Source organism: Mus caroli, chromosome 13 (genome assembly GCF_900094665.2).
Source record: "Mus caroli chromosome 13, CAROLI_EIJ_v1.1, whole genome shotgun sequence".
Lineage (NCBI taxonomy): Eukaryota > Metazoa > Chordata > Mammalia > Rodentia > Muridae > Mus > Mus caroli.
The window spans coordinates 101,253,255-101,266,532 of NC_034582.1; the positions used below are offsets into that span (position 1 = coordinate 101,253,255).

General features: G+C 47.0%; 1 protein-coding gene across 2 annotated transcripts in view; it reads right to left on the reverse strand.

Moving 5' to 3' along the window:
* The window catches only part of Zswim6 (zinc finger SWIM-type containing 6), a 163,838-nt gene extending 150,949 nt beyond the window's left edge, over positions 1-12,889 (reverse strand). Inside the window, exon 1 of one of the 2 annotated variants that reach the window (XM_021180894.2) lies at positions 12,226-12,889. In XM_021180894.2, the coding sequence (XP_021036553.1) occupies positions 12,226-12,880 (655 nt within the window). In that variant the 5' untranslated portion in view covers positions 12,881-12,889. Of the gene's footprint in view, positions 1-3,649; positions 4,678-12,225 lie in introns of those variants that run through there. The other variant, XM_029468625.1, reaches the window with a different exon arrangement.
* Between the last annotated feature and the right edge of the window lie 389 nt (positions 12,890-13,278).

Here is a 13,278-nt window from a genome sequence, read left to right on the forward strand (position 1 = left end):
TGAGGTCCACTGGTCTAACCTCTTCCAGGGGTTCTGAGGTCCACTGGTCTAACCTCTTCCAGGGGTTCTGAGGTCCACTGGTCTAACCTCTTTCAGGGGTTCTGAGGTCCACTGGTCTAACCTCTTCCAGGGGTTCTGAGGTCCACTGGTCTAACCTCTTCCAGGGGTTCTGAGGTCCACTGGTCTAACCTCTAGAACCTTGGTTTTAATCAAGCTTCTGAAAGCAAAACTGACACAACGTAACTCACCTAGTAAATCTCAATTAAATTAACAATCCAAACAACAGTCATCCATCAACTACCATGCGGTAGGTTATCATCTTCTATCAGTCATGTTAAGGCTCACAGACACACTTCTGTAGGCACCCCTTGATGCCACCTGGTCACTCTCCACACTACACCCAAGATAACTCTCCGAGGTTATCTCAAGAAAACCTACCTGTAGAACATACAGCCTCTAGCTGCAGAAAGATGCAACATGGGAATATGTCTACGATGTGATATACGTCAATACACTTGATCCTCCACCCTCAAGACCTTCAGTTGTGATCAAATATTTGCCTTCACCATGAAAGAAATCAAACACTCTTAGATAACTCATCCAAGTGCTCACCTTGCTCTTTTCCAAGATGTCAGGCATGGTGGCACTCACCTGCAAACCCAGCACTCGGGAAAGAGGCAAAGATGACAGCAAATGCCGAGGTATTTTGAACTGCTCTGACAGACCCTGGCTAAAAATAATTCACATGCTTTGAAAAGCATCTCTGATTTACTATATGAGAACGTAGGGCTGAATGTAGCAGCACATGCCTACAATCTCAATACTGAGGTAGTAAAGGCACGAGGCCACAAGTTCAAGGCCAACCTGGGCAACATACAAGACTGCCTCAAGAAGGAAGGAAAACTAAAACTATAAAACCGTAATACAATCTCTCAAACATCTACTTTTCACTAAGCCATTAGACCTGGACTTTTCATAAAAAGTGAATTTCCTAGAATTCATCCTTAACAACCTTAAGGAAGAAATCAATTTGATTTTATATCAGTATGGTGTACTGCCTTAGGAAGGCGTGTCAGGTCAACGCACTAACATTAGCCTCACATTGGACCACTTTCTAGAGAATTATGGGACTGATCGTCACTGCCGCTACTGGAAGCCACAGTGTCATCTCAACTGCACCGCAGCTCAGCCCTAACACATTCAGCTTTCCGTGCGCCGTTGCAGGAAAGCATGGCTTAGCCTCCTTACTGATCTCCCTGCCATTTCATATGGTGACACTTTTTATTTCTTCCCAAAAATCACTCAGAAACAAATCCTAATTTCCATTTTCAATACAGCAGATAGTCAAGTAGGTTCTTAAAAGTACAGGTGCAAGCCGGGCGTGGTGGCGCACGCCTTTAATCCCAGCACTCGGGAGGCAGAGGCAGGCGGATTTCTGAGTTCGAGGCCAGCCCGGTCTACAAAGTGAGTGCCAGGACAGCCAGGGCTANANAGAGAAACCCTNTCNCNAAAAACCAAAAAAAAAAAAAAAAAAGTACAGGTGCAGCCAGGTGGTGGTGGCACATGCCTTTACCAGCACTTGAGAGGCAGAGGCAGGCAGATTTCTGAGTTCGAGGCCAGCCTGGTCTACAGAGTGAGTTCCAGGACAGCCAGGGCTACACAGAGAAACCCTGTCTCAAAAACAAACAAACAAAAAAGTACAGATGCATCTGAAAGTGTAGGGCTGGGTTTGCAAATGTGAGCTCCAGGATACAGCTAGGAAGTATGTAGAATCTAGACCCAGATCTCAGGCCTTCAGGTAGAATCCTGCTGCTCTCTAAAGAACAGTAAGTGTTTGACCATTTAACAAACCTGAACCCACAGACACGCAGGAGCAAAGGGGTGCAGCAGGAAAAAACTCTTGGTCTGGGGTTTTTTGTTTCTGGTTTTGTTTTTTTTTTTGGTTTTGGGTCTGATGACACCTCTAATTATATAACTCAACTCTAACAGCAGTGGCAATTTTAAAAATGCTGAGGCACTTCAATGAGCCACGTAAACTTTGCACCTCTTGGTGCCACCACAACGCCCAAATTCTGAGCTAAATATGTCCGACCCGATAAAACAACTTTTAAATCTTTCTTCTCTCTAAAATAATCTCTCTAGCACGTGTTTCAAGATTTATTATTTATGATGACTATTTTTAAAACATTTATTTTATTAAAAAATTATTCTCTTTTAAAAGTACAAACTAACAGAACGTTGTAGGACAGAGTATATCTCAAACTTAGTCTGATGAAAAATTAAGTTTCCGACATCAGCCACCAGTCCCACAAAGTACTGGCCCTATGCCACCATGGCCTAGTGCCAGCCTGATGTAGGGCCAGGCTAAAAATAGCAGCTAAGCAGCAGCTGGAACACATAGGTCCTTCTGACGTCAGCTTATGTCCCTAAATCGGGGGGGGGGGTGCAACAGAGGGTCTGGAAGAAGCGGGAAGGAGGAGGGAAGCAGAGGGGAGGAGAAGAGATGTGGAGAGAAGGAAACAGACTGCGGGGCAAGCGAGGCTCAGAAGCTGCATGCCCTGGCTCTTACTTGCAGCTCCATCATCCCATAGCCTCTACTGGTCGTCCCACTGTCAGCTTCACCAACTGTCCAGGGAAGGCATGTGCCATTATCTTTGTAGGACTGAGTTGCTGATAAAAGTTCCACAACTGATAGTTGGGGATGGAGAGAGGGAAGAAATAAGATCCATCAGAGATAGAAGTCAGCTTAAAAGAATGCTATTTAAAAAAAAAAAAATCCTCAGGAACAGGGCAAAGTTTAGAAGATTACTTACATAAAACAGTCAGACAACGGGTTTCTCGCCTCTGAGGTACAGGGTTTATTTTACAATGGGTATTTAGCAGAGCATTTCTTTTAGAAACCAGGTAATGAGCTAGGCATGGTGATGAACACCTCTGATCCCAGCGCATGGGAGACGAAGCAGGTGGATCTCTGAGTTCGAGGCCAGCCTGGTCTACAAAGTGAGTGCCAGGACAGCCAGGGCTACACAGAAAAACCTTGTCTGGGGGCGGGGGGCAGGGGGCAGGGGGGAGAGGAGAGAAAAGGAAGAAAGGAGGGAGGAGAGGACAAAGGAAGTAGTGCAGCAGCCTTCAACCTGACCAAGTCTTTATTAAGAGAAAGAAGCACTGTCCTCTGTACCTAAACTATGAAACAACTGTCCTTCACATATGAAGATATTGGGATGCTAGTTGCCTCAGCAAATATTTAGTGGGTAAAATGAGGTACAGTATTCTAAACTGTGCTGACATAAAGAATCAAAAATGCAGAGGCAAACGTGACGGATCAGCAGTTGAAAGAGTGCTTGGTGTGGAACTGGAGAGAGGGCCCAGTGGTTAAGAGCACTGGCTATTCCTGCAAAAGACTAGGTATTGATTCTTAGTACCCACACTGTGGCTTGCGACTGCCTGTAACTCCAAAACGGGATCAAATGCCCACTTCTGGCATCTGCGGGCACTACATTCATGTGGTACATGCACATGTATGCAACCAAAACACTCATACATATAAAATTAAATAAAACTGAAATAAAAATATTTTTAAAGAACGCTTTCTGCTCTTGCAGAGAACCTGGATTTAGTCCCCAGCGTCTACGTGGCAGCTCACACTCACCTGTGAGTCCAATTCCAGGGAATGCAATGTCTTCCTCTGACCTCTGATGACTTCTGCATGCATGAGATGCCCGTAAGTGCAGGCAAACACACATACACATAAAATAAACAAATAAACCTTTATTTAAAACAAAACAAAACAAAAAAGAATTTAAAACCTGCTCTCAAGGATCATCTTTATATCATCGTCTTAGGATATTTCTTGTAAAGACCTAATATTAATTAACAATGAAAACCCTTCAAATAGACTGTTAAGTAAGGCAAGATCAGGCAGCCAGTCACCTGAATTTTAAGCACATTAATTCACTTAATGAGCCTCCAATTTATCTGATCAACTTATTGGGTTTTAAGAGTTTAAATGTACTGAAAGGTTCTGCTGTGTCCTACCAATTAACATCTGGGCACAACAACTGTACAGATGAAGCTATAAAATTATCTCATTCAAAGAAAGTTGAGTGCTCTGCCAGCACTAGGAAGTATCATTGCTAATCACAGTTATTGTTAAAGGGCCTGAAAAGGAAAAATGTAAGCCCTTAAACACACTTTGAGAACATTCTCTGCAGCACACACATGACCAATCTTCAAGTTACTCCTTAACAGTTGAGCTTCTCCTGGAAGTTGATTATCACCTAATACAAGCTGAAATTCAGTAGAGAGACAGTAAAAGATGCATTTGGCTGCAGATGTGGCTTGGTGGTGGGCAGGAACCAGAGGGCTTGGGGGAAGGAGGGAGGACTGGCTCTGACAGACACTAGAATCCAAGCTACAGTTAACAGTTGACCTTCAGATCTCCATGAAGGCCTCTGAAAAGCAGCGAGTAACTGTAAGCTTGAGAATAATCTAGAATCAGTAACCATACTGAGGACACACCACAGGCAGGGCCGAGTAGGCTGGCAAAGCACTCACCAAGGAGGTCAGCCTGGTCTACAGAGCAAGTTCCAGGGCAGCTAGGACCACACAGAGAAACCCGGTGTTGAAACACAAAATAAAAGCAAAAAGAATAAGGAGAACAAGACCTAGTATACATTGCTAATAGCTTTATAAATTTAGCTTTTACTACTTTATGAAAATGTTACAGTAGACTGATTGTGAGACATACTGATTTAACAAAGAACTGCCCCAAACCATGGAAAAAAAAATAAAATCTTTTTAGAAGTTCAACACTTGACTGGAAGAAGAAAAAAGTGTATATGGGTATAATCCTCCTGAAGGGCTTTGAATATTCCCTTCCCAGAGGAGGAGGCAGCTTGCCGACGAGAGCAGGGAGATATGTACAAATTTTTTTTTCCAAATATGAGTACGACTATAAACACATTAAATTCACACCACACTTCTTCCTTGTGTTACAACTGTGCTGTGTGTAAGCACTGCCCACTTTGAGTAAATTCTCTATTACATGGGTGTCTGCATGCACTTTCCCTATGCACAGAGCTGGAAAAGTTTTGTGCCATAGCAGACACAACTTTTCATGGATTTTTATATCATAGCATTACTAACTCCAACTGCTACTACTGTTTAGCAATAAATAGCGCTTATTGTGCACACTAACTGAACTGAAGCCCTAGACTTTAGCCTGAAATAGAACACATTTACAACACTCACATAAAGTGACTTCACCAGCATTTGTATCAATTCACCTTCAAGAAGTGCTGCTTGTCCCTTCTGAGATGACCCAATGGCCCCAGAGATCCAAGCAAGTGGAAGCTGTGGAAACCAGAAGTCACTGTTTTCTGCCACGTATGGCTTGCTCTGAACAGAAAAATCAGGAAAGCCAAGCATGGTGTTTCACAAGGATAATCCCACCACCTGAGAGAGAGGCTGAGACAGTATGGCTGGGAGCTCCAGGCCATCCCAAACCATGTACGTAGTGAGTTCTGGTCCAGAACTACAGAATAGGATTCTTGTCTAGAAATACATATTCAATAAAATGAAAATCAAGAGAAGCTGAAGTAAATGGATCTATCTCTAAAAGCCTCTCTCTCTCTCTCTCTCTCTCTCTCTCTCTCTCTCTCTCTCACACACACACACACACACACACAATGATAAAATAACACTCTACTGTGTTTTGTTTCTTTTGATAGAGGAAAGCTTCTGCACACTGCACAGGGTCACTGAACGAAGTCTTGAGATGGCCATGCCCTGGCCTGTCTCCTTTTCTACTTATATTTACCTCAAAACTCTCACTTCACAGTTCCACAGAAATAGGCCAGGCATGGGACTACACACCTGTAATTCAGCACCTAGAAGGCTTAGGCAGGACAATCCTGAGATCAATGCCACTATGTGAGATGCTGTCGGAGGGAGGGAGGGAGGGAGGAAGGAAGGAAGGAAGGGCGGACAAGCATTTCAAAGACGGAAAATCTCTGCCAGAGCCTTTACAAGCAAACAGCCTCCTACTATTTGTTAGAAAGTCCATGTTTCTGTCTGCTTAAAACAATAGCAGATTTCACACTGCTTTCTCTCCAAAGTTTACTTTATCCCTCTTTTCTAGATGAGGAAAGAAAGAAAACTACCCTATTTTTAAAGAAATTAAAACCATGTGCAAACATTCGGCAGTACACAGGACATTGATTTAAAATTAGATACCCAGGCGTTTTCAATAAATCTAACCAACACTTTACTGTTTGAGGAATCTGGCTAAACTGAAAAACAGAAGTGCTTTTCCATCAATCAAGATAACATTCTTTTTCTCCAAATTATCATTTGATATTAATTTCTTAGGAGACAAAGTCATCCTGCTTAATTACTTCAACTCACTTTCCACATGTGTAGCAATCTGCACACATGTACAACTCACTTTCCACATGTGTAGCAATCTGCACACGTGTACAACTCACTTTCCACATGTGTAGCAATCTGCACACATGTACAACTCACTTTCCACATGTGTAGCAATCTACACACGTGTACAGTCAAAAGCAAATAAAGCAAGGTAGATATAAATTAGGCTTTTCACTGAGCAAAGTTTTTAGTTATGCAATGGTAATTTAAAAGGTAATGAAAATGTCATTTGCTTTATTTCTAAGACAATCACATTTCCTAATAAGACTGTATGTCCCATTTAGCCTAACAATTTAAGTCATGGCAGTTGGAGTTGAATGTCTCCCCAATGAGGTTCCTAACACTAAATGAGTTGTTTTATCACATGTATGTTAAAGTAGGCTTCTTCGAGATACCAAACTCATTCTGATGCACTGAAGAAAATTTACAGTCTAACACAAAAACAGAAAGAGTGAAGATCCAAACCAATCACGTAGCTTTTAAAAGGGATTGCTTTCTTTAAAGCCATCCTGTTCTGTGCACATATTACCAGCAGAAATCACACATCCCTAACTAAATGCTAAGCATGAGTGTGATGGGAGATCCTGGCCCAGCATTTCTCCTTATGAAACATCAGAGCAAAGAAGGAGACAGCAAGCGGCTGGCAATGACAAAATGAGCATCTTAAATGCAACAAGGACATACTTAAGAGAATAAGAAGCTCCAATGTTTGATTAATTGCAGTAATTCTCTTCCATTAAAGGCCATGGCTCACAGGCATCCTGATGTTTCCAAAAGAATAGCATTGAAGCCTAGCGCTTTCCAAAGAACTGAAATTTAACACAAAAGGGGAAAAAAGAGAGACAGCCTCTGCAGTCCAAGAGTGTACTCATAACACAACTATTTAGCAAGGAATTACAAGGCCCGACTGCAGATGTGGCTCTATGGTAGAACACTTGCCTAGCATCAAAGAGATACTCCATTCAACCCCTTGCACGAAAAACAAACAACAGCAAGGCTGAAGCAAAAATAGAAACGGCTGCTTAACCAAAGTCTGCAAGTCCATCTTCCAGTATTGTTGACGTATTGGTGTGTGTGTGTGTGTGTGTGTGTATAGCCATGGGATGTATACATTGTTCATGTGAATGTGTATACATCTGAGTATACCTATGTGGAGGCCAGAGGTCAACAATGAGTATGCATCTCAATTACTCTCCATATTATTTTTTGAAATAAGGTTTATTACTGAGCCTGGAGCTCACCAATTCAGCAAGGCTGGCTGTCCAATAAGCTCCAACGATCCCCCTGGCTCTTGCCCTCTGCATGCTGGGGTAAGAAATGTATCCTTTTTATGGGGGTACTGAATGTCCAAATTCATGTCCTCCTGCTTGTTCACCAAGCACTCTACTGACTGAGCCATCTCCTCCCTCCCTCCTTGGATCTGTGTCTGAGCCCACTGGTGAGAGAGAGAGAGTTCTTCACTGGACCAATACCAGTGATGGAAGCATCACTAAACACCAAGCACTCCTCACCTAGCAGGTACTGAAAAACTGCAAACCAACCTCCCACGTCACACACAAACACATGTGAATGCTTCCACAATGTCCTCTTCTCTGCACTCAATAAACTTGCTCCCTAACCAAAAGGCTGGGGTATGGTTCAGTGGTAGAGCATTTGCCTCCCTTGTCCCTGCTCTTAATCCCCCTGAAAAGCAAAAATAAATTAGTATACAGTGCTATACAAAATTGTTCCCTATTATTTCACCCTTGAAAGTGAGTGCAATAAAACAGACATCTAAAATACACTCAACTCTGAAAGTGAATTTAGAATCTCATCTTTATACAGTCATCTTTGGTCAATGAAGAAAATAAAAACACTCTAGTAAAGGTCAATATATTAACTGACTAAAATTTTTATTCATTTTAATTTCAATACATATTCTCCTTGTACTTTCCTGTCTTCACTCCATCACCCCCAGCAAAAAAAAAAAAAAAAAAAAATATATGAGCTAATCTATTAATAAAATGCAAGCAGTACTTTTCTCTCCCAAAAGCAACTACCAAAGAAAGAAATAGCCAAACTCCTTCCTTCTCACACACAGGGCTCTGGTTGTGCTTAAGTTTGCCTTGGTTCTAAAAAATACTGTAATCAAAATAAACTTTGAAAAAAAAAATACATACCCATCCCTCAGAAAGAATAATCTTCACACACAGGACAAAAACCCCCAAAACTACATTATAACTCCAAGATTAATCGTCTTTAATTCTGAAACCGTGGTTGCATTAAGAGAGAACTGAATCCTCTAAGACTTGCCAGTCCACTCAACCCCTCTCCAGACACTGCTGGGCCAAAGTCTTTTGTTTGTTTTTTAAACCTGTGTGTAGTTTTTGTTTTGGGTTTTGTTTTTTTCCTGGAACAAGACCTTAATATATATAGTCCTGGCTGGCTTGGAACTCACAATGTAGAACAGGGTACCCTTAAACTCAGAGATTCCCCACCTTGAGTGCTGGGATTAAAGTCATGAGCCATCACACTTGACATAACTACTTACTGTAAAAGATCACCTCTCTGTTAAAATTTGCTTTTGTTCATAGCTGCATAGTACTCCAATCAGTTCTTGACCAAATCCTATCTGACAGATATCGAGAATGAGCCCAGGTTTTCACTGCTGCAAAGTACATGCAGTGGGCGTTCTCATACAGAGCACTTTTATTGGACACTATCACAATCATCTATAATCCTATAGATTATAAATGCCTAACTTTGGTCAAACATGCCATAAATATTTACTCCAAAGATTTTACTTGCTTTACGATGTTTTCAGACCAACAGAAAACTTTTAAAGATTTTTTTCCAATTAATCTGTCTTTGTCTTTGATTTTAAGTCATATACAAGAGGGTCGGACAAAAACCTGGGGGAAGCTGTTCAGGTGTTATCTCGGAAATTCTTGCTTAACTGAGATTGAGACTACAGACCAACAGAGACCCTTCTTAACAAAAAGCATCCTAATTTAGCAAAAGTAAGTAAACACATTTCTATAAAACTTCCCTATATCCACCAAAGAGCAATTATTAAATACAGTGATTTATATCTAATAATTCAATAGCGCTTGCCAGTGCAAAAATTTAGTGCATTTCTGAAAATCTACCCAACAAGCTTCATTTCTAGCAAGCCCAATTCCCTGCTGCTCAAGCTGTGGACAAGCTTGTAAGATAAGGCCAACAACGAGAGTGTCCTATGTGACCAGCCTTCAGGAACACTTCCTGTACAAACCCAAATTGTCAACAGCAGAAAACTGTCTATAATGACATCAATATAGTATTCTGTTCTTTTCCATCTCGGGTTTTTGGAGTTGTTTTGGTTTTGGTTTGGTTTTGACTTGGGGGAGTGGAGGGGTGACTCTACAGCAAATCACAATTATAAACTTCTTAAAGTATACTAACTCCAGCCACCACTTGATGCTAAGTTAGATATTTAATCTAGCTGGCCTCCCCACTCATCAAAGGTGGTCAAAACCTGGTTCTACCTTTTCTAGCTCACAGTGCCAGCTGCCAGACATTTGTTTAACAGGCTTCCATCTCGACGCTCACTGGCACAAGTAAGAAAACTTGGATGTTAAAGAAACTGGCAGAACTCAGAGAAGAAAGGGGTAAAAAACGTTGTTTTCCACAATTTGTACCGCATTGGTTTAGTACATATGTATTTCCAAGAGGTGGTCAAGTCTTCAAACAGTACTAGAAGTATGCATGCCTCTTCAAGTCCACTGGCCAACTGCACTCACTCAAGTGGCGGCCCTCCCGCTTTGGCGACTACTGACAAAGTTACTATTTTCTTTTACAACTTGCCGTTCACTCTAGCCTCTTCCACTGATGAAAGCAGGCAAAGCCCACGCTGTGTGTCTGTCTCCTAGAGAAGATTGCATCTTTTATTTATCGCCCCTTGGCTTTATTTTCACAGTGAATTCCTGGCTTAAATGCAATCAGCCAAGAAACCCTCCCTATGTGCTCTCCTGTCATTCCTCATTGCTCACAAGCAGAGTCAAACACAGCAAGGGGAAAGGGGGGGCGGGCGGGGGGCCACGACGCAACATTGCCAGCCAAGCCATAAAAATTCAGACTCCAGTTAGTTATACTCAGAGACCATACATTTGATTCAATCAGCTTCAAACCGGCAGGGAAAGAGGAGAAGGTGGGCGGGGGGGGGGGGGGGGGGGCAGTGTAACTAGAAAGAATGTTAATTAGATTTTAAAGGGGAAAAGGTGGGGGTAAAGACGGATAGCCTCAAAAACCAACCCCCCTCTTAGAGGGAAACGGTGCTGAGCAACACTGAGGGCTGTCTTTGGAAATAAATGACCATGCAGAAAATCACGTTTTCAGATTACATTAGAATTCAAATTAACCAAACAGGATTAAAACAAATCTTCTGTGTCGGGGCCACTGTCCAGACCCCCACTCCACTCCCAAGGAAAAGGATAAAAAGATTGAACCATAGAGAGAAAAGATCAAGTTAAAAATGAGAGAGAGAGAGACGGACAGAGGCAGACACAGCCTTTCAAATCTATCTCTCCTCATTCATTTGCTTCGGGGTTCATCCCTACAATTTCAACCAGAGTGGGAGGGGGTTATAAAATACGCCTTCAGCAATCCGGAGGAAAAATATGGGGACAGGGAGGCTGCGCTGCAGCATTGTTCACTTCAATCCAGTTCAAACGTTCCCGTAACTATGGCTGGAAAAGATATCGAATCAGAAGAAAAAGAAAAGCCCCGCGGAAGGCAGAGGGATTTGAGAAAACTCTCCTGGTCTGTCAGAGAAAGAAGGGCTGTGCAGCTTTAAATCACAAGTCCTTCTCTCGCCTTTGTCAAATATCTTCTACTTTACAAGCCCTGAAAAGAAATAAAGAGGCTCTTTTGTTTGCTTTCCCCTTTTCGGAGGGTGACAGAAAATTGAAAGGGGCACAAATAAACCCGAAAGGAGAACAAAGTGCCGGGAGGTGCGGGGCGCACAGCGGCGCAGGGGCCGCGGGGCCCCTCGGTGCGGACGCCGGCCGCGGGTCACGGCATCGGCGGTGCTGCCCCGCTCCCTCAGCACCGCGCCCGAACCCCGGGCTCAGGCAGAAGTCCGGCGGCGGGGTGCCTCACCGGACGGAGAAGCGCGAGCGGCGCCCCTCAGCGGCCCGGCCGGCCGTCGCTCCCGGCCGGGGTGGCTCGGGGACCCGGACGCGGACGCCGCGGAGCTCGTCGCAGACACCTTAAGCTGCCGGAGTACGCGGGGCCGGCCGGCCGTCGGAGCCCCGAGCGGAGCGGTGGCCGAGCGGGGTGGAAGGGATCGCCACCACCCCACCTCGGACCGCGGGGCGCGGAGCGGCGCCAGAAGAAAGGACGCGAGCCGGGCAGTGCAGAGCGAGCGCCCCGGTCGGCATTGTCTGCGGCCCGCGCCCCCTCCCCCGCGCCGCACGCCCCAGCCCGAGCCCCGCGGCCACCCGCGCCTTTGTCCACGCCCGCCCCGCACACCCGCACTCAGCCTGCGGGACAGACGACCGGGACGCCGACACCCACCGCCCCGCCACCGAGGGGCGCGTCCTGCTGATTCATTTCCCACTCGCGCTAGCCCGTCCGGGGAGACGGGGGCGGGGACCAGCGGGAGGAAATGGGCGCTCCGCTCCGGGGACCGTCCGAGTGGCCCGCTGCTGCACCGCGCGCGCCCGGCCCGGGGCGGCCCAGGGGAGCGGAGGGGAGACCCTTCCCTCCCCCACCCCCGAGGGACAGGAGGACAGACCGAAGGACCGACCGACGGCCCGCGGCGGCCCCGTGACTCACCGACTTGCAGGACGTTGTCTACGCAGCCACTCTCCAGCAGCGCGATACCCCGGCGGAAGGGCAGCCGCGTCTCGTCGCCGCCGTCCGCAGCGCTGGCCGCCCCCACCGACGGGGTCCCGGTGCCCGCGGCGACGGTGGCGGCGGCGGCTGAGGTGGCGGCCGGCGAGGATGAGGAGCCGCCGCCGCCGCCCGCGCCGCCGCCCGTGCCGCCGCCGCCGCCGCTGTCGTCGCCGGGGCCGCCCGCGGAGCCGCCGCCGGTGTTGAAGGACGAGTACATGCAGATCTCCCGCTCACTGCGGGGAAAGGACCAGTAGACGATGCGACGCTGCACCGGCTCCGGGATGCGCTCGAAGCGCTCCTCCACGCGCTGGAACGGCCACTTCTCCGCCACCCTGCGCGCTGCGATGTCCAGCAGAGACTCGGGGCTCTGGGTCTTGCCCGGCGGCAGCAGCCCCAGTGCCGCGCCGCCCCCGCACGCCGCCGCCGCCGCCGCACCGCCCGCCCGCGGGCCGGGCCGACAGGCAGAACTGTAGCCGCCACCCGCGCCGCCGCCGCTGCTGCCCCCACCGCCGCCGCCGCCGCCACCGCCGCCGCCGCCGCCCGGCCGGCAGCAGAGCCGTTTCGCGGGAGGAGGCTGCTGTCCGCGCTCCGCCATGACCGCGCCGCTTCTAACCCGACAGCGGAAGTGCCGGGACCCTATAAACGGCACAAGGAAGCGCGACACGCACACGCCGTGGCGACGCCACGCTGCCATCTAGGGCCCGCCGCTCCTTGTAGGGGCACGGGAGGTGTGGCCTAGGCCGTGACGACGTCGCCGAGGAGGAGCGCCGATAGGGAGAACCTAGGGGAGGGGGCGGGGCCTATGCAAATCACTGGGCTGAAACATAAATAGAGCGCTCCGTGGACACGGGGGTGGCGGGGGCACCCGGGTTGGGTGCCCGGTGGGCTGTGAGAATGTCAGGCTGCTGTGACGCGGGGGGCGGGGCTCAGGCGGGGTTTCCGCGGGAGGGGTCGGGCCGTCTGCCAAGGGGAAGGGTGGGTGGGTCTCTGCGC